Here is a 27543-nt window from a genome sequence, read left to right as displayed (position 1 = left end):
TGATATAGTAAATTTTATAAGAAGTTCGTTATTATTCCAGCATAAACCAGTATCAAACAAAAATACAGGGACATTCAGAATGGCATGTTACATCGAACGGTGCATACTACCAATTGCTGTTTGAAAGCTCCAAGCTGCACGACGATCAGCCATTGGTTAAGTCAACAGAATGCATTTTAAATACTTCATCATTTAATGTTATTAAAATAATTTCATATTTGCATACAGAATGTCATATGGTGTATTATTTACAAAATAGCTCACCGTCTTATAAAATTGTTTACATTCAGTATAGGAATTTAATATTTTTTCTGGCTAAATAACAAGAAATCAAACCTATTCCCTGTATGCAAACTCCGTTCCTTAAACAAAGTTAAACAGCCTGAATATTTTTCATCTCTTACTCCTCATTGTTCTTTACTATCAGATGTTACTCTCCAGCCAAGGGAAGAGAAACAACTACCTTTGCCTCTGCCTTACAACTGGGAAATTGTTTTGCCTTACAGTTGGTAAAAGATCAGCGTTGATATGAACGTTGTTAAACATGACTGCCTTTTATATAGGTATAAAATTCCATTTTTTCCCTTACCAAAATTAACTTAATCTTTATTAATCTGTTTCTGAGCTTCCATACTTGGCCTCTTCAGCTTTCATTTGCTGCAATTTCGGGTTTGGATATATTTATTATTAAGCTTATAGAATACGTGAACTGTTGGAAAACAGAAATATTTGAACAGATTAGGGCTTGCATAGAATTTGCTGTCTTTCAGCATTCAAGAATTTTGGCAAGAATGGGCAAATGACATTTTTAGTGAATAGAACTCTATTTCTTCTCTTACTACTCAAACTTTGTTTTATGCAAAAACCTGAAATTACACACATTAAATCAATGGGCATTACTGAAGTAATACATCTAAAATATTTTTGGTTTGAAAATTAACTTATCTCTTAAAAATAAGTTAGAAGTATATTTGACATTCAAGAATTACGTCATTAACAGTGGCAGTCTGTTTTACACATTTTTCCACCTTTCCTGTAGACAGAAAGTACCACTCACGTAAAAATAAGGCTGGTAGAAAACTTGAGGGAAACATTTTAGCCAATATTTCACTCTACAAAGTTTATGTAGAAAGATCATAAACTAAATTCTTTTCGAGAAACTCAGGATAAGCAGAATGCCACAAGTTCTCTCAAGGAGCTGAGAGAATGCAAGCAAAGTGCTTCTAACTGCAATGGGAACTGGACTAAGAACTCGACGAGTCTGCTGAATGAACATACAGCGTGTAAAACACAGCAGGAGAAACACTCCCAAAACACCAGTGCAAAAGGGTATCACCTCCTCTGTCCCAGCTGCAAGTTTTAAATGACCTGCTATTGCAGACATTAACAGAATACATTAATAGCATGAGTGTGCTGATTTTCATGAGCTTTCAGTACATTTAGAAACTCACATTAGTACTGGGGCGCTTCTCCTAAATTTAGCAATACACGCTTGTACTCGGTGTTTTTACTGTCGTGATCCAGTGAACAGAAGCTGAAAATACCCACTAATGATATCAAAAAAGTAAAAATGGTCTTTCATTGGTATACTACTAGGTATCAGTATATGTTTCAAAACTACTCTTTGAAATTAAGGTATACAGGCTTATATACAGTTATATGCAATCCTATAAATCCAAATCAGAGAAGTAAAACTATAAGCCTGTGCGTGTATGGAACAGGACACAGTTATTTGAAGAATAACCATTTCTTGAGGCCTCACATGAAGATGCCAATTAAAAAGCAAAAATTTCATACCTGAAGTGTCAACAACTGTGCTCTGTCACATCTACGTTTAATATGCGTTACACGTACACTGTAGTAGTACACAACAAAACTCCATTTGCCACAACCACCCAACAGCCGTGTCCCCTGGCTGTGATTTCCAATTGTAAAAAGCCAAATTCTAAAGTTCGTCAAGCATTTTCTGCTATCCTTCCCTTCAGCATAAAAAAAGTAACAAACTCTGACTGTATCATGGATGTGGATGCACTGAATAGTAATTTTATTCCTCTGTTACAGAAGATTTCCTAGGTCTGAGAACAAGATCTTTGATAGAGGTAGTGATTTCCTGGAGCTCTTTTCGAATGGTATCCGCTCCTTCCTCCTCTTCCAGGTTCTCTCTTGTGTCACCGTCTCCCTGATCAGTTTTCTTAGTCTGATTGATCAATTGTTTCACTACTAATCCCTGGTATTTGACTAACAGAGAATGCTGATCCTGAGGGTAAAAAAAACAGAAAAAAAACCCAAAGGAATGTCAATATCATGGAGAAGGTAAACAGATCTTTAATTAAAGATTAAATTTTTAAAAAAAGCTTTCTCCCATTCTTGCCTTAAGAGGGTTAGCGATACATAAATATACTTCCATCAAGGTATTTTGCAACCTAAATTCTGAGAGACATTCAAAGAGGCAGAAAAATGAAAGTGTATCCATACTGCAAGAAGAGGACAATTAACCACTGAAGAAGGAAAGCAACGCACTGAGTAACCACCACCAGTTTTGGCAGATTAGAATACAGACTTTCAATATTTTTATTTTTGAAGACGTATGTCTTTCTTTAAAATTGAAGTAGAAAAGTTTAAACAGCAACTGTGCTCTAGCTGGGAGGAAAGAGAGCATAAAAAAACTTCAGTTTTTTCTTCAGTAGAAGAATTACAACATCTCCCAATACACGGCAGTCTCTATGCATAAAGGCAAAAGCTACAGTACTAGTAACAGATTGATTTTTATTTTTATTAAAAAGATATTGCAGACAGATTCCTGAAATAATAGGTTTGAAACATAGATGACAGAAATTGTATATTCTGTACATAAAGTAATGATTAGACATGACACACAAAGGTGCCAGTCTTATGCAGCAGAAACAGTATAAGGCACAACTTTTATGTTCTGTCATAGAAGGAAGGTACTATCCCCTTAAAAAGCTAGAAAGGAATACCTCTGGGATCTTGCCACTTAGGAAATTAATGATCTGTGGAACTGATCTTCCTGGTGCATGAAGCATACAGTGGGTTGTAAACTGAAATAACAGTACTGATGTCAGGTGCAAAACAAGAGCTGGATCTTCTGTGACTTTCAGCTGTTCAATCAGAGCTTGTCTATGCTGAAACAGGACTTGCCTAAGGAACAGGGATACATTATAAAAAATATGTTTCTTGTTCTGTCTGATAGTAGTTGATGATAGACTCTAAAGCATATTTAAATTCAATTAATTTTAATTTTCTTCTCTGACTGTTCTTTACCTGAAATTCCACATTATATAAAAGAAGAAAAACCTAGCACTGGTGTAGCTCAGATTTTGAAAAGCCACCTAGAGAATTTATAAACTGATACGTTGTAGTAAAGAGTCAGTCAAGCGAATTAGCTAAATATGAACCCTCCCCTCCTCCTTCCCCTGTGGAATTAGGACTGCTCGGCTTTGTACTTTTCAGTTAAACAGTTTGGAAAGAAAGACTGCCTCACACATCCTGTGTTACTGCTACCAAACTAACCATCTGACATTTGAGCAGCAACAGAGCTACGTTTCACATACTGTGCACAGAATAAATAAAATTAAGGTACCTTTCCTTCTTTTTGTCTCCTTTTTTCACCATAACACCACAAATATCCACTGCAGAATCAAGGCATGAAAGAAAATCTTCTATGCTCTAAGAAAAAATGATATAAATATTTAATCTATGTTAGAAGACTATAAAAAAGGTTAACTACTGTTCACAATTAATCACACAAACAGATGACTGGGAATACATTTGGAATAAACTATGGAAGAAAAGAAAAAGTATTTAGTAGAAATTAACTTTATTCATATTCCAATAGTTCATATACTTAAGTACTAAAACTAACTATAATCCGTTAGTCTTAAAAATGAAATTAAAAAAGGAATACATGTTCTACAATTATTTACAGATTTTTTTTCTTAAGAAACATATCAGTATGGCCTTTCGCATAATCTGAAAGGTGTTTTTATTTTTAATATCCAGGGTTTTACTAGTTAAGAAATACATGGGAGAACAATCAGGAACAAAATACAAGAAACATCAACCACTTTAAACTGGTAGATCTCTCTCAGCTTTTACTTTTTCTCACCTGCACATAAAAGATACAGTGGATTCCATCTGGAAGCAAAGAGCCAGGTGACTATCAGTATCAAAATATAGGATCATGTTTTCACCTCTTAAAATTCACAGATATGAAAATGTATTTAATCTCACTGACTTGCACAAATTCCAAGACCATTTTGCCTTCATCCTTCACAGCAGCAGCAGTTACGTACTACATTCTGTATGTCAGCTGTTTATTAGCATCGTATCAGCAGAACAGAAAATCTGAACTCAAAGATTCTGGATCACTTTACCTTGCCATTCAGAGAAGTATGCAGTTTAGTTAAAGGACCTTTGGTGTCTTCTGGCAATTTACCTAAAATCTTGGTCCGGCCCTGTATGAGACGAGAATGGAAACAATCCACGATAGTAATTACCATTTTAGCTGCTGGCATATTTAAACAGAAGATAATTAAATATTAAAATTAAATATTACCACTGATATACTTGAGACTGTTAAAAAGGAACTGTTATCTATGTACCTCACTTGTGATTGTAGAATAATTTTCTGTTGTCATCATTGACTCAGATGCTAGGAAGTTGAAAATAAGATTTGTAATGTCTGTACAGACAGTCTTCAACAGATGTTTGGCAAGGTTAGTCTGAGTCTCATCTGTTAAAAGAAATAAGTGATTAAAAGTAACTCATTATAGTTATCTGATTCCTATGACAGTTATCATAGCACTTGCTAAAACGTGGAATCTATCAACCATGAGTAGTATGAGAAAGTTGTCTGGAGACATGGAGCTAACATCACTCATTGGCAGTTGCTTATGGAACATTCTTCAGTGAAAAATGTGGGCTTTCAAGTCTGTAAGTGCATTTTAACGCGCTGTTAGTATTTCAAAGGTGCATCTGTATACGCAGTCCCTGTACAATCCTCCTGAGCCACAAATGAACCACCACTGCTATCCATCAACAAGTAAAAAGTACGTAAAGGAAAAGTCTACAGGACAAGCAGTTAAACAGAAGAGCAGGCACATGACTTAAGACTGAAACAGTAGAACTTCAGAGAAAGAGGCTACAAAACACATGTACAAGAACAGAGGCTAATGGAAAATAATTCCATTTATTCCTAAACATGGGAATTTTGGAGAGGGCGGAAAGGGTTTGCTACTGTTTCCTTTTGTTATAAGTTTTCCACAGGAAAAGTTCTAGAAGAACGCTCAATACAGCAGAGAATGTTGGAAATGTCTACAATATTTTCCTGATGCTTCTTTTCTGTCACAAAATATAGGTAGCTAAAGAAGACACCTTACAAAGTAACCCACTGCGAAATGAATCTACACCTTTTTTAAAAACTACCCTCAAGGAGCAGCTCTTTCAGTATCAAATCTAAAAGAGGTTTTAACAGGGGCTTCTTAAAATCAGGTAGTATTCAGTTTGGGCACAGGTGACAGAATGAACTAAGCTCACTAATTTTTTTAAATTCTTTTTTTCCCCATACAATTAAAACTGGGAAAGGATGCAATCACTTTTGAAGGAAGGACAAAAAACCACAATCATCTTGAGAGAAGATGTAACAGACTACAGACATGAAATAAAGAGAACGTATTTCAATCAGTGTGCAAAGCAAGGCACTCCAGCATAAAGCCAGTGTTAGGCAGCATAAACACATCTCTAAGTTTTTCCTTTTGAAACTGTTGTTCTTCTTTGAACTTGAATGTAGTTCAGGAATAAATTCAACATCCCTGAAGGAGCATCTTAATTTTTTAAAGTATATATTTATTGTACCTGTGAAATGCTTTGTTCCCTTTTCAAATAACCGAATGTTGTTGTACAAGTTTGAGAATTCCTCCTGCAAGTCCTTCATAGTCTGTCTTCTGCTCGCTCCAGAGGATGACGTTGAAGACGTAAAAACAGAGCGCACAACTTCCTGGTAAGTTTTTGTTAAAGGTCTTGGAACAGGGAAGAAAAAAGAAGAAAAAGGGAATGTTAAGCAAACTGTAAAACTGTAGAAGGTTTTTCCAAATGTATCAGCAACAGAGAAAGCTACTTCATTACACGGTAAATGAATGGGACATGAATGCCACAGAATGGTGAGATAAATAGAAAGCAAATAATTGAAATCAGAAAGAAAGCACTAAGAAATTAAAACGTACTTTTGTACATTTGTTACAGTGTGCATGGTATGTAAATGCTTGCCAAGGTTTCAACTCGTAACAACTCCTAACTGGGAACAAGATGAAAGAGAAAAGATTTCTAGAAACAGTGCTATTCACAAGCTCTTTCAGCGGTCTGTGTACAAATTCCAGATCAGTAAGAGCTGTAAGAGAAGACTTAAGTTGCATTAAAATATCGCAGACACTTCTAAAGATGCAGTTACCACCGCACTCCAAGTTTATTCAAGCTTGGTCTGTTACAGTCCTATCATGTCCTTCTTGCCCTGAACACACATATTCACATCCTCTCTCTTTTATGGAACATCTTTTAAAAGGTTTAAAAGAAGTTATTAATCTTTGCTTAGATCAGTGTGCTGACCTGGCTTGCTACCCAGTTCACACAGGTACCAGCAGAGCCACAAAAGACAGGGAACATGTACATATACCAAGGACTGTATAGAAGACGGGACTGGTGAAACCCCAACGTGGATCAGTGTAAGGAGGTGGAAATATGCTTCCTGATAACGGACGCCGAACCACCTACTGCTAAGCAGAAGCATTATTTCTCATTACTGCGTCAGCACAGCTTTCTAATACTTAAACAAGTACATGGAACTGTATAGGAAAAGAATATTGAGGTTTACTTCCATTAGCAAAACATTTTTTTCTAAGCAAGAAAACAGATCAGAGAAGATTAATCTGAAGTAAAACACAGACTTTCTAACTCCGGTTGATTTACTGAAATTACCTTATTAGATGTTCAGCAAGTTCTGTAATCAGCTCTTCAGGGCAATCCTGCATGTGAGTCTTTAAAACATCCTGAATTTCCTCTTGTGACATGAAAGGGAACTCCGGCTGCTTATTCCTACCTGTAGCAGCAATGAGCAACATTCATTGAGAAAAAATTATACTTAGCTTTGCTGCAGTTACTCTGGCATGAGCCATTGAAATGTCTCAAAATCCAAACTTCCATAGAAGAAATGCATTAACAACAATGCAAATAAAGGATGACTACACATGACAGTTAAATTTTACACCCATGAAAAACTGAAAAAATTTCTCTGTTGATCACTCGGAAGTTATTTTCTGTAACAGTCAACTTAAGTAGCATATAAGGGCATACACTTTTGGTGAGAGATTTCAAACTGCTGTTATTTTGGACACGATGATGGCACCAAGACCAAATAGCTTCTTTTAAAATGCCAAAACCAAACAGAATGTTCACATTTGAAGGATTTCACAAGGTTGCTGGGGTTTTTTTAACCCCATTTAGTAAGGTACACAATCACGTTAACAGAGAGTATCCTAAACCTAAGGTTACTGCATAAAATCTGAGACAGGATAAAGCAAGAATATTAAACCAGCCAAGAAGTTCAAGTAATAAAATAAACTTACACACTGATTGTAAATGCATACAAATTAGTGCATCTGCATTTTGATTTTGTACAAAATACAAAGTTTGTCTGCATGCTGCAGACTTTAGTTTTTACATTTAAGAATGAGATCAGGATGATGACAGGGAACCAGAAAAGGACAGGCATTCCATGTTCCAGATGCAGCATAAAACAGGTTTATTCTGCACATAAGATAACTGAATGAACGGAAATCGATGATGTTCCTGGTTGTGCCACAGTAGCCATGAACAACATACAAGGCTATATAAACAGGTGGAAAGGGAGCCCAAATCAGGTTTTGGAAGGGTCTAATTTATATTTGAATGGTTGCACCTGAATTTATCTTGGGATTTTGGTTCAATCTATTTATTACAATACAGCAATACAAGCAGCAACAATTTTAAAACATGAAAGGCTACACCAAAAAAAGGCAATTTAACACTGTTTTACTCAGTAACTGAGCAGTCTTGAAAAATCATTTATATGTGAATTACAGTAATCTATGAGAGTAGGATCATACAAAATTAAGATGCTGTACTTCACAACTTCAAATACATTTAAAAATATTTTTCAGTCTAGATACTATATCTAAAATGGAAGTACACATTTCCGGTACTCCACTGAATAAAAGAAATAACACATAATTTTGATTGTTTCATTTGCAACCACTGTTTGCTAAAAGTCTAAAAGGCATTTACTTCTGAGGAAGCCATCCACGCTCCTTCTCCTAACAGTAAAGGTAGAGAAACAGGGAACCAATAGGGAGGGATTCAAACTCATATGTAGAAGACTCAGTTAAGCAACATGAACCTTATTTAAAATATTAATGTAACACTTAATTTTGACTGTAAATTTTATCCTTATGAGGAAAAACATGTAAGTACTGTTTCATTGCTATGATTTGTTAATTTTAACTAATTAAGCTTTGGAATTGGATGAGAACTTCTCCTCTTATCGTACACTATTCAGCAGGTGTTAAGAAACCAAGTATAATACTCATCCTAAAATCTAAGGCATTTTCTACATAAAATCAAATAAAAAACCCCCAACCCAACAACAAAATCACGTGCTCTCTTTTTCTTTAATTAAATTTCTTTTTTAAAGACTGAGTTATACTATTGAGTGAATACAGTATGTCCATTTCATTTAGAGAGAAATATCATATCCATTGATACAATTCTAATGGAATAGTATTATCGAAGTCTTTGATATTTTGCTTGACCTTACCAATACACTGGGGAAAAACAGAGATGTGGAAAAGCAAGTGATAAAAACACGTCAGCATGAGTACATAGTGTCCAAAATAAAATGACAAACCTGTGCTAGTTGCTTGTGACTCTTCATCACTGTCAGCATCCTTTCTTCCTTTCTTCTTGGTTTTCTTAATCTTGATCTCTCTGGCATTTCCACCTCCTCCTCCTCTCACGCTTCCACTGCCCTCTGGTGGAGAATTTTTTGCTTAGTACACAGTAAAGTCTAGCACTTAAAAGATTATAATATTATAGTGATTTATCTGCATTACTTGTTAACGCTGAACTAAAAAAACACAACCTGATCCTAAAAGTAACCTATAATACATATGCCAGAATCTCAGGACTGTAAGTTTCATTCTTAAGGAAAAAGTGCAACTGAGTCACAGCTTTGTTTAAGCTAATGTCATTAATAAATACAAATACTAATCATATCAAATGTACCTATCAAAAAAAAGCAGCAATATCTTTTTCCATCTAAAAACAGATGAGATACTAGTGTCCATAATGTAATGGGAGAATTTCTGTTGGCTGAAAATAGCATCTCAGTAAGCTTTTAGTATTTTTATTCCGTGATGCTGAATAATGTAGCTGCTCAAAAATATTTCAGATAATGTAACTTTGTTAACTTTCAGAGAAAGAATCCTACATAGTAAGCATTTATCCAAAATATTCTTGGAAGCATGCATTCAATTAACTATAACACTATTTTTTTTTCAACTGTAAAGCAACGAGATGTTCCAGTTCTGACAAACATAACAAATTACATAGTTCATAGGTCCTGTAATCCATGTATTCACACTGCAGATTGGATCTCAATCTGCAATAGCTTTCCACAAGGCAAGATATTCTGCTGTTTGTTCCCTTTATCACAACTTGTTTCCTTCTTTTTTTTCACTTGAAAGAAATTTAGACTCCAGAATAATTGGTTTTATACATGCACTAAGTCTTGAGAAAGTAGTTATTTTTCCATTTAAATATAAGGTCCAAAATTTCAAGTAACTAGACTATGTAACAGTACTATCATTTAAGAAAAGGAAACACAAAGACAAGATGCGACTATTCACAAAGCTTACTGCATCTGTTTTATTGTGCTATAAATGGATTTTTAAGCACTTTTTGCAGGGACAGCAAACTAGTTCACTTGCAGCTAGCAGTGGATGGTGTACTTCTGAGACCTCCTGAGTTTGTGACCTCTCCAAAAAAAAACCAATCCAAAAAGAATTGGTTTTGAAACGTGAGAGCTTATTTGAAATGTGACTGCATTCAGCTGAGCAGATACAAGCTGGGTGTCAACTGTGCAATATACTAGTTGTTTTGGAAACAAACCCCCTTCATTGTGTATTCCACTTTATAGCCATATAGAAAAAGCTGCAATCTGCAGTCAAGATCTTATCAACAGAGAGATGAAGCAGAAGAGACTACTGCCAGAAAAGCTGTATTTTATGACAATAGGATACATGGACTGTAACGTACACAAAGGATTACAAGAGTACATGCCTCTACAGATACTTTTTTTGTAACGGACTGTTGCAAATGGTATTATAAATAGACAATAGAGAATTTGACTTGAAAATTTTCATTAATCCAATATATGGCAGAATCCATATTTGTAACGAACTGCATTAACACTACACCACGTCAGGTTACACTTAAACAGTAAATATTGATATAGTCACATACAGACGTTGATAGGCTAGATGACATTGGCCACATTCTGCCATTATGCAGTAACAACATCTAATCCTTAAACTGCGACGTTGATTGTTTTAAGGTAGTACACCTAACAGTCCATAAAAAACCCACTTCAGGGTAGTGCTTTCTGATGGTGCAGCATAGGTTACCTGCAGATATGAATGTGTCTAGACAAGACGTACATGCTCAGTAGCGTCTCACTCCTCAGAGAGTTGGAAACTGAAGTCATTCTATTTATGACAGTTCAATTAAAGTTCAAGCTTCTCTCCTTCAGCTCTGGCCTAGAAAAATCTGCTGTCTCTTATGGCAGAATAAGTTTAGGTTCCATGTCAACCCAGTAATGGCCTTTTTAAGAGTAGAATATAATGTTTTATTTTTCAGATGAATATATTCAATTAAGCCAGAGGCATCAGTGCTCTAATTCTGTTACTTTCAGTAGCCCTGTATGTGAGTTCAACATAGACTGCTCAGCTATGCTGTAGCAACAGGAGAGGCACATAAAGTTTTTGGGGACTGAAAATACAGTCTTTCCTTTGAATAATGTTTTAAAAATGTAAAAGATCTGGAAGAGTTAAACCCACACATTTTACTCTTCCTCAGATTAAGATCTATTCAAAACCTCCACCACACAAATGGAGTAAGACTTGGGATTAATTTAACCCAGAAAATACCTTAAACTGTGTGAACCTCCAAATAACTGTTATGTGTGTGAACAACAGAAAATTGTGTGGCATGGGATTCTCAGAAAAGGTGTACAACATTCTCAAAAAACACCCATCTTAATACCTCTATTAAGAAATATTATCCTGGGTCCCTGAAAAGTAGAGAGTAAGTGTATCTATACTGTGTAATAAAAAATGGTACAGAGGTCCCCAAGCTAATACCAAATCATAGAATCACAGAATAGTTTGGGTTGGAAGGGATTTTTAAAGGTCATAGCCCAACACCCCTACTGATTTGGACAGTCCTCATTGCACAACTCCATTGTGACCATATCGTATACACTAAGAAATGGACGTGGATTCCTTGCTTCTAAAGACACCTGCCTTGAGTTGGACTAACTCAAGATATCTTTATGGTACTTCCTTTGCAATTCTAGATCTGAAATTAGTTCTCACGGACATAGTTCAAATATATCTACACCTACAATACAATGATAAGTGGTTGGATTATTTCTTAAATATCTTTAGCAACGGATTGGAGGCAAATAATGAACTACAAAATATAGTAACTTTATATTTGAATACTTCCAAGGCTAAACAAGGCCTCTTTTTTTTTTTTTTTGGCTTAAGCTAAATGCTGATACCTTACCTGTTGCTTTCTTTCTTCTTTCATCCTTTTTGTCCTTTTTATTAGCATATGAACTCTCTAAACCAGAAGCCTGTTTTAAATCTTCTTCAGTGATTAAATTAACAGGGTTACTTTTCATTTCCTGAAATGAAGAACATGCACTTAATAGCAAAAAGATAAAAACAGCAACAAAAGATACATATGATAATATTAAGCCATTTGGCCATTTTTAAGTATACTAATCTAACACCATGTTTTCCAAGTACAACACATGAAGAGAGGTTTATTCTTCTCTTCAAAATTCAGCATCTGATCGTTACTGTTAGTGCGATGCTGTTCCCTGAGTGCAACTGAATATACATTAAATTACACTAATTACATATACAAACTTTTTCTTCACCTTTGCCCTTTTTCTCAAGCTGTATTTCAGATGAGATATAAACAGATGGGAACAGCAAATAGAAAGTCACATAAACTATACTCCAACAATCAACATAGATTCCATCTTGACCAATAAAAAACCTGTACCTTTTCAGCTTTCTGTTGCATCTTATCAGAAAATAGATCAGCACAGCTGCTTAGAAATTTCTCACTGACCACAATGGTGTCACTGAAGACCAAACCTGAAGAATTTTTGCTTAAAGATCTCATCACTTGCTGAAGCAAAATCCCAACATCTTCGACTGACAATGAACTGGGCAGAAGAGTCTACAATAAAGAAAATCAAAATCATTTACATACAATAATCTGTTCTAGAATGGACAGACATGCTTGTTTGTGGATAAATAGAATCCACAGACACCCCATTTGACATCTGTTAACAATTTAGAATATATCGCACTTTTAAAATTAAACTAGTGATTTAAGAGTAAACGCTATAAATCTTCTAACATCGCAAATCAACATTGCTCTAGACTATGTGTTACCTCTGGGAAAACGCATGGCAGTATCTTCTAAATGTAGCTCAACAGATACAGAGTAACACCAAACACAGAACAGCAGCAGGCCTTCTTACAAGTGACAAAGTATCGGTGTAAGGCCTAAAATTAGGATTCATCCGTAACAAATTGGCTATTATGCCTCTGCTTACTGAGGCTGTAGTAAGAGTACACTTCTAACTCCCCCCCCCCCAAACCCTCACAGAAATATTTTGCTCTCTAGCAGAATACATTAGCACTAATTTTGAAATGAAAGTTAGTCTTAGGTATCTATCAACCGAACATTTGTATGTCCTTCCTGTGTTTTTCTTCAGACCAACTTAAAGGCAAATAATGTCTTTTTACTTGTTATTTTACTTAAACATGGAATTTTTATTATACCGATGTGCAGTTTCAATAAAGTATTATTTGACACAAAAATAAGACAAAATAAATAAATCCAACAACAACAACTGAAAGCATTGCTTACCGCTACATCTATCCAGTTTCCAGAGCTGATGGCTTCCTCTACAGAGGCTTCGACTTGATCCACAATTTCTTGACCAACACAAGCTGCTCTCAGAAATAAGAGTTGTGTGGACTTGTATCTTTTTTTAATGTAGCCTGCTGGGTCAGGGATGCCAAGTCTGTACAATGCATCAAATTCTATAAAACAGTTAGATGTCTGTTACATTTAAGTACCTTCATATACATACTGGACCTCACGTGGTAACTTTTTTTGAAAGCAGGAAAGGAAGAATTACATAAAGTTTTTATGCAAGTAAATGCAGTCTCAAGCTGATGCTGACCTAAAACTTAGTTCAGTACAAGCTACACCTAAACATAGTTAACAGAAATACAAAGATTAAATCATGGACATGACTTCGGTCTGAGTTTTGGAAAAAAAAAATGGTTTTGTCAGATTCTCATACCATTAAGTTTATCTTTGCAATTCTGTCTTTCCAAAGTATTCTAATATAACATGAACAATATTCACAATATATACAATGACAAAATACTTTGCTTTCAAAAATTACTCCAATATACTCATAGAATCATGCAATGCCTCACAAGGAAAGCATTTCAACTATTTGCCAGTTTATACTTAGATGTTCTGAAAACATTCAAAGACTTTGACAGATACTCTATCAGTCAAGCAATACTACAGAAACACTTAATACTACTACAGTAAGTTCTGCTGAACCTTTTCAAACTGCAAGACTAACTGTTATTTAGAGACTGGCCCTTTGGGACCATAAGGGTACATTCTTCTGTTTATTCAGGTCCACATTTTCCCATAGCTCCTGTTTTAAAACATCATCGTCCAGCATCGCTCAGCTTTAACTTGTTTGGATTCAAAACAGGACACTAGTGCTAACCACTCCGGTTCTACAAATCTTATTTTAGAAAAGGGTCCTCCTGTGCACTGCATGCTTGGCTATCTGCATTATTAACAGCCAAAGTTTGGTTGTAATCTGGACACCTGGACTGAAACTCCAACCATGTGGGTCAAACACAATCATCTGAAAAGTCTACAATGAGCAGTCTAAGCAATGTTTTCAGAACAGTAATAAAATTAGCATTTGTAACTCTCTTTGTGAGAAATAAAGTTACTGTTCAGCAGCATGGCTCTGCTGAAACATGGTGCTTTGTGATAAAGCAACACACATCATGATAAGCAAGAAAGTCTTTTAACAAAGGAGTATCAACTACTCTACTGATTTCCACTTATTCTTGTGAGGCTTCACTCTAGACACTAGCTGTATTAGGACCAATAATCTAAACTAGTTTTAGACAGATATTTTATCTATGAGAATAAAGATTAATTACCTAAGTAACCATTCTGCTTGAAAAAGGAATCCACCCAGTTGCTCTGTGTTCTGGCATAGATGTCTGGAACAAACACAGCCTTATCCTGTCTCCCACCGACTACGGTGCCTTTTAGACGACCAGTATTAACAAGTTCTTCTAGCACAGCTACAAGAAGAAAATAAAGAAGAAGATAAATGAAGCAACATTTTCCACTTCGATATATCCATTAATCAAAACGCAGCAATTATTTTCCTTTGTTTTGTTTCTTCTTTTTTCCCACCCATTAGTTGTTTTTCTTTTTACTATTAATTGAAAGAAACTGAAGACCAAAATACAAGTGCTTGTTCTAGTGAAACATTTCCAAGTTCTATCAACTATTTTTAACGTTTATGAGAATGTCTTGATAAAAGCTCTGGAAATGATACAATGTTTCAAAACAGTGAGTCACAATGGCAGGATCAAAACACTTTTTATTGAACATATACCTAGACAGTTTGAGCTTTTAATTTAGAAAATGCAGTTATAAAAGAATCTTTCTCTGGCCAGATAATAACATATACGAGCATTTTATTAATAACGTTCCCTTCGAATTCACTGCTTGCATGATAACCAAACTGGAAAAAAGAGAGATGTGAACACACTAAAATGACACGAAAAATTGCTACCTGAACTGCATAAATGTGATCACCTCCTACCACTGACCATCTTCATCGTTTACAATGTTCACACAGTTGATGTCCATAATAACCTCCTGATAATGCACAAATATTGCTGACAGAACGTATTGGCAACTGGTAGTACCATAGTATTAAGCCTTTGTTGATGATAAATAAGGTGCTGGCAATCTATTAAAGGTGCACAGGAATATCTGATTTGTCTTCTATGTTCTGCTTATGCCTTTTCATAACTCACTAGATATATTAAAAAACTCAAGTGACACCAACTGCCAAGCTCTGCCAATTTCTAAATTTTCTTCTTTACTAAATGGCCTTTTTACCTTCAGTTTGTGTTGATTTCTATTTCATTAAAAGACAGATTTTACCCTGCAACAGAACATTAAATGGTATCACGTAGTATGGCTCCTTCCTCATTAAATACGAGCAGCAGCGAACGCTTCAACATGCTTAGTACAGCATGTGGAGGTTTAGCCAACCTACACAGAAAAACCTGGTTCCAGAAGAAATACTACATTTTAACGATGATTTTTTTTATTAGATATGCCCACAGTGTAGATAAGCCTCTATAAGCTAGCAGCTACTGAACATGACTGCCAGTGAAGCACACAAAAAGGGGACAGATTTTATGTAGCCAAATGGCATTAACGGCTCTGGATTTTATTTATTGACTTTTCTCTGTGATAGCAGAGGCAGAACTTTTGTTATGCTCTTAGTTAAATGTCTTTATATGCTGAGAGATAAAGCATATCCTTAAACTGTTTGCTTTTATTTTCTGCATTTCCTTTTTAAAATAGAAATACATAAAGATTTCCTATCCAACTGCTGAAACTTTTATTCACTGGTTAATTGTTTCTCATTTCTAATGTTGCAGATTTTCTTTGACTACCAGGAGTCCCTTCCCGTCTGTCCAAAATGCTGCTTCAAGCATCACTAGTGTTGTGTGCTGACCAAGTGCTGCCGGTCTTCAGAACCCTTTAGTGGCTTTCTGTCTCTTCTCATGAAAGCTAATATTTCTTTTGTTTTATTGGGTCTTTTTGCCTTGAGGACAACGCACACTTTAGCTCCACTATAATATCTCTCTGCTTACCTTTTTTTTCTTTGCAACAAGCTTATTCATTAAAAATGAAAATCTTAGCATTTAAATAAAATCATATAAACACTCTACTTTCACATAATCAATTTAAGGTTTCCTCTTTTTTTGGAAAGAAGAATTAACTAACAAAAATACGAAACAGTCTGAATGAAACTCACAGTAAAGTAAATGTTCTTGGAATCCATACCGAGTGATCAAGTTACTTACAGGTGTAGGCCTTGCAAAAAAGAAAAACAAACCAACAAAGTTAATGACCTGAAATTGATGTGGAGAATCTAGAAATAAGAGATTATTCCAGATGAACAAAACTACATAATATCTTAGCCCCAGGGTGCTACACTGGTGTTTAACACAGCTTACAACGTTTTAATTTTGAATTACTGTAAAGTTTTATCTTGTAACAAAGCTATGATAATTATTGTAAGGAAACTTTTGCTGTCCCAAGTTTTTCCCTTCATAGAAATTGACCAGAAGACTATTGTTTTAATAAGAAAAAATTATCTATAATCACATGCAGTGGGTAAACATCAATATGGAATTGACTGGGGAGCAACCGAATGATGATGAGGATAGATACTCTCCAAACAAATAAAAGAACTGCTGATTATTGCTTTTTTTAGCCAAAAAAACTTAAATATGTTGGATGTGGTATATTATTATACTATCCTTGTTCTCCCTTCAAAAGGAGGTCCCCATTTCAAAAAACTGAATCTAATATAACTCAGTATTTCACCCCAGGAACTGAACTACACTTAGACAAATCTATCCATAGGTCTTTATCAAGGTCTTTATGATTTCATCTTTATCATTTTCTTTTTCAATCACAAATATATTTGGTCCATAAAGACCTGTGGTAAAAACATTATAGTATGTGGTTGCAGGTGTTGCAATTTACCGAGTAATTGCAGTGAAGAGGCCACGAATGCGCGCTCGATGCCGGGACACAAAGGCTTCTGTAAAAATCACCCCACGGTTTTCCTGGTCTAGCTGTCCATGAATAATTTTACCCAAACGCCTGGATAATGCCTGTAAACAGAAGCTGGGATGATTTCTAAAATTGTATATTAAAGATGTTAAACAAAAATTAATCAAAAAACCTGTATTAGCAAAACTAATTTGCTGATCTGTTAAGAGAGACAAAATATTCAGAAATGAGGACTACAAGTGGAAATTATTATTTAGGTCCATTGAGAATGTGTCTTATGACATGAAAGTTGATGCCATTTATGGCCCACACTCCAAACTCCAGGGAATTCAGCTTTCCTAACAATGCCCTCTTCTACCGGATATACGTGTATCTAATGATGAAAGAACGCTTTACAGAAGAAATAAATATGGTTTGGAAATGCACAATGAAAACTAAGATTTAACCTTTGTATTACTTTTGTATGGAACAGTGGCAGAGGAATTCACTATCCATTTTTTTCAGTCAGTCAAGACAAAAATTAGCAACAACAAACACAACTAAAGAGGTGCAAACAGTTTATAAATGTGCACCTTGCAAACCAGACTAAATCCAGGAAATATTGCCCAGGAAACAAAAAGAAACCATGTAATGATTTTCGTATGTTAGAAATGTTTTTGTAGAAGCTGATCATGCAACAAATAAACAAAGTTAGAGGAAATTTCTTCATAAACTGAGAGTCAATAAGGTTGTCTGTGGTACCCAGTATGACTGTTCACCTAACACGTGCCACAGGATTACGCTTTGAAAAAAATATCTTACAGACAAAATCCAGCCTTGACTGAAAGTCGAACAATGGTAAGAGAATGCTCCCTAATCCTTTTAAGCACTACAATAGTCACTAATAAAGGTAAATAGCTTTTTGTTTCTATTTTGAATGTCTGACTTCAGCTTCTAGAAATGAACTAGAAACAAGGGTTTATTTCACCTTTTCTGAATAAACAGAAAGGTCTCTACCACTGTATTTCTGCTTCCTAAGTAGCTAATGAGACTGATGAAATTAGAATCATAGTATCATAGAATCATCATAGAATGGTTTGGGTTGGAAGGGACCTTAAAGGTCATCTCGTTCCAATGCCCCTGCCATGGGCAGGGACACCTCCCACCTGACCAGGTTGCTCAAAGCCCCATCCAACCTGGCCTTGAACACCCCCAGGGATGGGGCACCCAAATTGCCCCTAAATCTTCTACTTCAAACAAAGACATTTTCAGATCTTCCACTAATCTAACCTGCTTCTAACACTCCTAATCCTAATTTGTTCCTAATGGTCACAAAGATTCTAAAGAAATGTTGCCCAAAAGTGAAAAGCCAAAGATCAATCTCAATCTGTGAGCAGCTGCTACACTGCAGCCTTTACGTATCTAATACTTTTCTGCTTAAAATGACAAGCAGATCATCACAATTAAAGCCACAGACATGGAAAAGATCACAAAAGAAGATGAACACAATCAATTCCACATTTGCTATGTTGGTGGCTTGCATCACCTGTATCAGGAAGTCTCCTGGGAGGTCATATGCCTTGCAGAGTTCCGATATTGTCACCTGGCCAGTTTCCTGTAGTTTATCATTTATTTCTTCTGCCAACTGATCCAGGTAGCTCCTTATTTAAAAACAAGAAAAAAAACCCCCAATGCATTAAGTGTGAAATTCAAGATCAACCTGTTATCCACATGCTGAACTATTAACTGACCTGGCATTAAAACTCTTTCTGTTGCATCTTTGCAAAAATAAAGTGAAAGTTATTTTAAATTAATAACAATGTCAGTTAAAATGTGAGGTTTTTTAAAAAGCCTGCTCACTGGGTACCTGGTATTAAAATTGGTCATTTATCTGCTTGTATGCAACTGTCAAAAAGCAGGAAGCGGAAAACATTATATGTCAATAAGACTTAGAAATAGGTTTAGTGAGCAAGATAGGTCTTAATTAAGAGAGTCAAGAACTTCACATTCTTTGCCAAGAATAAATCCTGCAGCGCAATCAATAATAGAGACAATCCCATAAGAGTATTACTTCAGTGGTTCTTAGTGCGCTGAATGCCATGAAATAACTTGCTCATACATCTTAGGCTTGTGAGGTAAAGCAAGAGGTGGGAAAAAACAAGAAGGTTTGTCAATAGCTGTGGCAGACAGCACAGCCACAGAGCAAATGAGATCTGGCTGCTGTGCACAAAGGCGCTGGGTAAGACATGAAACTTCTTAAGTGCAGGATACTGGGCAGAGACATTCAGGAAGGCCACTGTTCCATGGATTCACTGGATGCTCTGGTGAGATAGGCCTCGCTCACCATCTGGAAAGGAAGGACTGATCACCAAGCAGCCTAGTAGCAGTCAAGAAAAATGTATTTCACTTCAGAAGCAACACAGGCTAGCTATCACTTTTACTTTGCGTTTTAAAAAATGAAAGAAATCTGAATTATACATGTTGCTCCTGAAAGTACTCACTGGTTTATAAGCTGTCCCAGTACAAGCTGAATAGTTTTTTCTGATTTAACAATGTCGTTAGCCCTGTTTTCAATGTGCAGAAGGTCCACATTAATTACCTAAAAAAAATAACCCAACAAAAGCTCTTATCAGAACTTTAAATTGAAATTAATTCTCAAACATTGAGATATTATACTTACACACTCCTATGTCTTGAGGAAAGCTGCTTTTATTTTTTTCTACTATTGCATATATATACAGTTAATCTGTGATTTGGAATAAAGCAGCAACGCTTTGGGCAGAAAACACTCTCTTTGTAACTGTGACAAGGTTAAAAGAAACTTATATAATAAAAATTCCAGGAAGCTACGAACAGAAAATACTAAACTGTCTTTCAGAAAGGTTTTCTTATTCCAAGTAATTTTACTCAAGCCAGAAGGCAAAATTAGTCAGAGGAAGACTACTGGAGGATAAAGATTAGTGGAGACAAGAGATTAATGAAGGAAGAGGGAAGACCCAAAGAAGCATGCAAAGTTAATTATGCATGCTTCTGCAGATTTAAATTTTAATGGAAAACATATTTACTTTCTGTTTGACCCCCTTAGTTTACAAAGGACGAGTTCAGAAAGAAAATATGCGTATTTTAGTGGTGATTTCAGAGGTTGTAGATTATCATTAAGCAGAAAGGAGCTTTCAATAAAGCAGTAAATGGGCAGATTAAGTAATCTGCAGTCCTCTGACATGAGCCACCAGCTCTTCATAAATTCTGTTCTCTTTTAAAAAAATAACTTAGCTGGAGTATAACTGATGAACTCCATATTTACAATACACATAGTGAAGAAAAGAAAGAAGTATATAGTTTTTTATTACTAAAAAGTTACCTGTTGTAAGTCAACAATGTTTACTCGACCTTCAAAAAAAAGTACAAATACACTTTTAGTATATAAAACATGTTTGAACAGTTTTAGAATATAGCATAGTCCATCGTGTACAAAATATTTCTTCATTATTTTTTTTGTAGATCAATTAAACCAACTTCAGCTTTATATATTGTCAAATCACAGAAATTACGGGTGCTCAGCGCAAGATATCCCATATTGTTCTACCCTGTGGCCTCACTGAAAATCAAATACAGGAACTCCAGAAGCAAAAATCACTGTTCAAACTCCCTCCCAATTAGTTTTTGCCTTGATGCTGATCTGGATGTGACCACTAGTTCATGAGTACCACAATGGAGATTGCCAAAACTTTCTACCTTAGCATGATGCTGATAACAAAACCCAGCAACTTTAAATTCAATTCAAGCTATCATACTGATATCACACACAATGGCATAACACAAACTGAGGCATATTTGTGGTAACTGTAAGAAAATGACTTATTTATGAACATATAAGGAAGTTAATTTTCTAAACATACAATGTTGTGAAATTCATCCTTAAATGTAACTAGAAGTGCAATATACCGTCTTCTCATTAAAACCATTGAAAAAAAGCAGTGTGAAACATATTTGCTTCCCTATGTATCTAAGTCAGATCTTACAGAGCAGATGGGTCTTCATACTGGTAAAATAAAAGACCTGCCAATAACAATTAAAAAATATTACCATTATTAATGATGTGAAAGGAGAATGATTTTGAAATTCTAAGTCAAGACCAAACATCTGGGCCAGATACTTAACTATACTAAAATACCAAATTTCCTTCAAAAGCGTTCTAAGACTTCTACCTCAGAAATTTTGCATGTGTGAAAATGAACCAAGTAACATATCTTGATATGCTCACCCAAAAGCTTAATACAGATTTGAAGTGAAAATAAAATAATAGCAGGTGAATTCATGTGTAGATGAAGCAACAGGAGGCAAGCTCTTTTTTTGCAAGTAAGTGTGCTGAAGAAAACTTTCAAATTCCCTACGTAGTCTGCTAAATTAACTTCCAAATTCTTTACGTAGTCTGCTAAATTAACTTCCAAATCTACAGGAAGGAAGCAAACACCGCACTTACCACCAGCAACATGAAGCTCATCCCGGATCTCTCTACTAATTTGTGCTGGAGTGACATACTCTTTTCCATCAAGTGTGTGCACTACTTCCAACTGCTTTTCTGCGATCAGTTTAGTGACAATCTCTATACAGTTCCGTTCTGACAATCTATCGACAGCATAAAGAATAATCAGTTATCCTAAGTAAGTACTTGCTAAAATGATCTTTAAATTGATGTTTCAAAAATACTAACCACAGGAAATACAGTGAAGATTGTTTGCTGTTCCAAAGGGAATGTTTTTCACAACAAAATACCTGTTTCAGGATCCTACTTATTGCCCCCAAAATGATCCATATGGCTTCGCTTATGTGGGTCACCCCTCTAAAGCGAGTTTTACTCTTCCCCTGAACAGCTGTCAGCCCCTTCGCTGTAAGGCTGCACCTGCCGGGGAAGAGTTGTGCTTACACAATTCGGGTCTGTGATCCTTCTGTGCTTTTTAATTTTAGTTTGGTTTTGTTTGTTTGTTTTTGTTGGGTTTTTTATACACAAAATCAGGTTCTGGGCAACAACCTCAACCGCCCAACACCATGTAAGGAAGAAATGGACCAGTGGAGTCCTGACGACGTTCAGCAGCTTGAACTTAAGGGCGGTTACACACTTCCGTGGACCTCCATATACTCCCTGGGCGGCCCTAGATCTCCCTTCGGGGCTCACAAGCACTGACACACCGGTCAAAGGAGGACTGCAGGAGGGGAATGCCTGGCTGACCTCCCCCCCCCGCTGTGTGCCAGGGCCGTGGGCCCGTGGGGCGGAATGGGAGAGGGGAGGGCCGCCGGAGCGAGGAGGGGGCGCCGGCAGGCTGTCCCCAGCGACCGGCAGCGGGCTCCGGAGACGACGGTGGCGGCGGGTTACCGGCGTCGCCCTGCTCACCTGTGGGCCACCTCGGCAAACTGCGCCCGCTGAAAATCGGCCGCCAAGCGCCGGATCTCCTCCCAGGCGGCCGCCATCGCCGCCTCGCCGCTACACGTCAGCCCCGCCGGGCGGGCTACGGGCAGCGCGCGGGGACAAACCGCCTCGGCCGCGGCCGCCCTCCGCAGCGCCGCCTGTCGGGCGGGAGCCGCTCCCGCCGCTGCCGGGCCGCGCCGCAGCCACCGTCATTAAAAACAGCGGGGGGGTGGAAAAAAAACCCAAGAAAAAAGCAAAAAGCAGTTTCCCCACGCGGGAGTGACTCCAGCAACTGGAGACCGGTGGGCGTAGCCAGGAGAGCAGAGGAAGCCGTGCGGTCAGCAGAGAGGTGGGCTTCACCTGCTGCTGCTGGGATGTCGGCATGAGGCTGATGTTTCCGTCAGGGCGAGGGCTAAAAGCCCTGGAGCTGCTCCCCAGGGCTCATCCCTGGGGCCGGTTCTCTTTAAATATCTTTATCAACCACCTGGATGAGGGGATCGAGTGCACCCTCAGTAAGCTTGCAGATGACACTAAGTTGGGCAGGAGCATCGACCTGCCGGAGGGTAGAAAGGCTTTGCAGAGGGATCTGGGCAGGCTGGATGGATGGGCTGAGGCCAGTGGGATGAGGTTCAACAAAGCCAAGTGCTGGGTCCTGCATTTCGGTCACACCAACCCCATGCAGCGCTACAGGCTTGGGGAAGAGTGGCTGGAGCTGCCCGGCAGAAAAGGACCTGGGGGTGTTGGTCAACAACTGAACACGAGCCAGCAGTGTGCCCAGGTGGCCGAGGCGGCCAACAGCATCTTGGCTTGGATCAGGAACAGCATGGCCAGCTATTGTCCCTTTTACTCGGCATTGGTGAGATCCCACCTCGAGTACTGGGTCCGGTTTCGGGCCCCTCACTGCAAGAAAGACATTGAGGTGCTGGAGTGTGTTCAGAGAAGGGCAACGAAGCTGGTGAGGGATCTGGAGAACAAGTCTTATGATGAGCAGCTCAGGGAACTGGGGCTGTTCAGCCTGGAGAAAAGGAGGCTGAGGGGAGACCTTATTGCTCTCTACAACTACCTGAAAGGAGGGTGTAGAGAGACGGGGGTTGGTCTCTTCTCCCAAGTCACAGGCCATAGGACAAGAGGAAATGGCCTCAAGTTGTGCCAAGGGAGGTTCAGATTGGATATTAGGAAAAATTTCTTCACTGAAAGGGTTATTAAATGTGGGAAAATATCGGAAGATCAGTGAGGAGGACTGTAAAGACGCTCAAGTGACTCGCATGTGGGGTGCTGGAAAACACATATACCGCCCTAACTGCTGTTTCATCTTATGTGCTTGACAAGTAGAACATCCACACTTAGATAAAGTGGGCCTGTGATGGACTCAGGGGCACCTTATCGAACATGCCCAAGATTCCTGCCCTGCTGCTGAAGAGATCAAAGCACAGTGAAAAGCGATGCCTGTTTGAATCCTTGAAATACAGGCAAGAACAGCAAGTCTGAGCTCTCGCTCTCTCACTCTTTCGCTAACAAGGACTCTCACTCTGCGGTGCCTGTGTTGCCTGCTTGCGTGCCTCTACCCACGTGTTGCTTTGGAGATTCCCTGATCCACAAGGTATCGAGATTAGATAAGTTCTTTGCCTTTTATCCATGGTTTTGTGGTTGTTCCTGCCTCCTGCCTGCATCGGCTCACACACCAAACATTGGAGCAGGCTGCCCAGGGAAGTGGTTGAATCACCATCCCTGGAGGTATTTAAAAAACATGTATATGTAGTGCTAAGGGACATGGTTTAGTGGTGTTTTTGACAGTGTTAGGTTAATGGTTGGACTCAATGATAGTTAAGTTCCCTTCCAACCTGGACAATTCTATGATTCTATGGTAAATTTTGGTCTAAAATGTAAGCTGAGCTTTCAGCATATTCGTGAAAATATGAGCAACATTAGAAGCTGATGTTACTGAGAACAAAATTTAGACTGTTTCAGTAACTGATGTTACTGAAATGAAATTTAGACTAGGTGGGGTATGAGGTACATGGTGTCATCATTTAATGACACGGCTGTTATGCAGTGAGGGGTGAGCTGAACGGATCAGAGGTCAGCCACACTGTTCTGAAGGCCTGTTTGGCTGTTAGACGAGATTGACTTGCTGTTGGTAAGGACTGGGGACACTGCACAATGGGAGTGCTCCCACCCCAGGGCAAGTGGAGGAAGCCTTGGCCATTGGCCCCCACCACCTCCTGCTCCAAACCACAGTGGAGGACTGCGGGCTGCCCGAGGAGGGGAAGGTGGTCTGTGCTGCGGAGGCTGTGACGTTGGCCTTTCCGTATTTCTTGCTAGTAAAATTCTCTGTGTGGACACAGATCCTGCATAGCCACTGTTTTCACTGACACTGTTTTCTCTGCCTGCCAAAAGTTGCGGGAAAGTGTCTCAGGCATAGTTTGTGTCATGCCTCGTGCAGTTTAAATTGTGTGAACAAATACTTTGCAAGGTACTGGCGTAGTAAATTATAACAGCATGTTTATAGTGGGGCAAGTATGTGGCTTTGGTTTTGCTGGTCATTTTCTTTGTGATGAGAAACTTGGGGCAGGATTCATTTAGCTTAGGCATCTGAAGTTGAGGTCTGGTCTTGGAGCCCTTCATAGACAGTGAGACCGGCTCATCAAATTGCTCTTTGTAAAACAAACATCTAAGACAAGTTAACTACAAGTTAATTACTTACTGGAGGTGCCTGTTTTTCTCCATTGCCAAAGACAACAGCAAGGAAGATTCCTTAGCCAGATTTAGGTATCAGTATTTAGGTGGAATGAATAGTGTATTTGAAGGGTAGGGGAAAAAATGTGATGGTATTTGTGGAGGCAACTTTTATGGCGAGGACACAGAATCAAGCTATCATAGGGAACATCAGGAAAAAGAACTGGAAACTTAGAACTGGATTCCTCCCACCTAACCATAAATGTCTCTGAAGTGCTTTAGCTATGCATATAGTCTACAGTCTATGGAGAATCCCACCTAAAATCTGAATCTCTCTTTGGGCTGGCCAAATTTGGCATTGTAGTTAAGATCCAAAAGTGAAGTGTAATGGTTTTGACCTTCACTTGTGTGTGTGTGGTTTGAATTCAAGCTTTTCCTGCCAAACAGCTGTTTGTGAATTTAAAAGGTTTTGCTGTCAGGTTTTGCTCATCCATGTGCTTACTTTGGTTTTAGCAATTGAAAAGGTCACATCTCATTTGGTTTTCATCATGCTGCTATACAAAATTTAAGTAAAAATTTTGATATGGTGATTTAGAGGGATTACTCTGATGAAGGAGCAGGTGCCTAACAAGCTGCTCCTTTATCAGAGAGAGCTGGCAAGATAAAGCAGAAGGTTTTTTAAAAATGATCACTAGGTATGGGACATATATTAGAAGGACAGAGGTTTTACCCTGGCTCTGTGTGCCATGGGGAGCTTTGGCTTTTTTCGTTTTCACAGTGCTTTAATGCACAGTTATAAATAACATATTGTTTTGCTTTTCACTGCACTCTTTTCTCTTTTCCTGTCCTGTTGCGCAGTGGCTGTGCTGTATGCTAATGGGAGGGTGCTTAGTTCAACCTCAGGCAGCCTTTTCTACATAATTGGTTTAGTTATGAAACACCATACTTTCAATTAATTAGTGTGATTACCTACCTAGCTGTAGATAGGGGAAATTTGGTATTCATTTGGTTCTTCCTTTGCAGTTGATGTTCATATCGATAATAAAGCTTTCCCTGAGTAAAATATTTATAGATGTACAGAGCATGAAACAGCACATGCATGTTGGAGAATCTCACAAGTAAAACTGAACGCTAAATCCATCAGTATCCGCTTTGTTCATATGCTTTAGTTGTGTGGTTCAGAAACGTATTCAGAAAATTATATTATATTCATGTATATATCATTTGGTTTTTTTACTGTTTTAAGTAACTGTTTTCTTTTTTTTAGCATATGTACAGAGCTAATGAAATTTTCTCAGCTTCAAAATATTGTCTGGTTTATATCCTAGGTTGTTTTCTCTATTGGGATTAGAAGACTAAATTCCTGCATTGTGTTTGACAAAACTCCCTTTGATCTTTTTTGAGAAATATACAACATACAGTCTATAGACTAATCATTTGTTGCACCTGATCTTTGAACATAATACAGAATATTTAGGGGAAGAGAGACATATTTCTGCAGGTTTTCAGCCATATGCCCAGTTAAAAATCAAATGTACTGCTGTATTTGTAGAACAAATTGAAAAGAACAAAAGCCACTGTAAATACCCATATTTTGCCATTCAACTGAATATTTTGATTAATGCTAAATAGAAGACCAATTTGTCAGTAATAGCATAGCATGTCATAGTGAGATACAGCAAGCATCAAGTATATCTTACTCTGATATACTGAGCTGTCATGGAACAGAGCGTTGAAGTAGCATATAAAATTTTTATTCATAGTAAACCAGAAGCACTTGTAAAATACTGCAAACAATATAAAATATATGCAGTTGCATAATAAACAAACATTTATACTATCAAAGGCAACAGAGAAACTTTTAAGGGGTCTGTAAACAGAAATTCTCAAAATCCAATGCCAAGCAAAGACTTGAGTAGCAATTAAGACCAGAGAAATAAAATAAAAGCACTTAAATATAGAAGGGAAGTACAGATTTATTTTTAATATAATTTCAAAATGCAATGTAAACAAACATGCAAATAAAAGAAAACCAGGTATTTGTATCCTCAGAATACCCAGAATACTTTTTCACTGTGATTTATTTTCAAATAGCTTTTTGTGATACTTCCTCTGTATTAAGCTTATGTTGCAGTTGAGGTGTCATCAATCCCATCCAAAAGCAGCAGAGAACTGAGGTTTTACAT

General features: G+C 37.5%; 1 protein-coding gene across 1 annotated transcript; it reads right to left on the bottom strand.

Annotated features, from left to right (window-relative positions):
- Positions 1–10: 10 nt before the first annotated feature.
- Positions 11–22770, bottom strand: UFL1 (UFM1 specific ligase 1). Its single transcript, XM_074150281.1, has 19 exons — positions 22667–22770; positions 21758–21903; positions 20636–20664; positions 19776–19873; positions 18821–18935; positions 17266–17396; positions 16529–16587; positions 14619–14765; positions 13279–13454; positions 12400–12579; positions 11893–12013; positions 8954–9076; positions 6991–7111; positions 5875–6038; positions 4623–4753; positions 4395–4475; positions 3602–3687; positions 2979–3159; positions 11–2257 (listed from the first exon to the last, which is right to left on the bottom strand). Exons 1-19 carry the CDS (start codon positions 22741–22743, stop codon positions 2045–2047), a joined length of 2379 nt encoding a protein of 792 aa, XP_074006382.1. The 5' UTR covers positions 22744–22770; the 3' UTR covers positions 11–2044.
- Between the last annotated feature and the right edge of the window lie 4773 nt (positions 22771–27543).

This window comes from Numenius arquata, chromosome 7, assembly GCF_964106895.1.
Source record: "Numenius arquata chromosome 7, bNumArq3.hap1.1, whole genome shotgun sequence".
Taxonomy (NCBI): domain Eukaryota; kingdom Metazoa; phylum Chordata; class Aves; order Charadriiformes; family Scolopacidae; genus Numenius; species Numenius arquata.
This window is presented reverse-complemented; position numbering and strand designations above follow the sequence as displayed.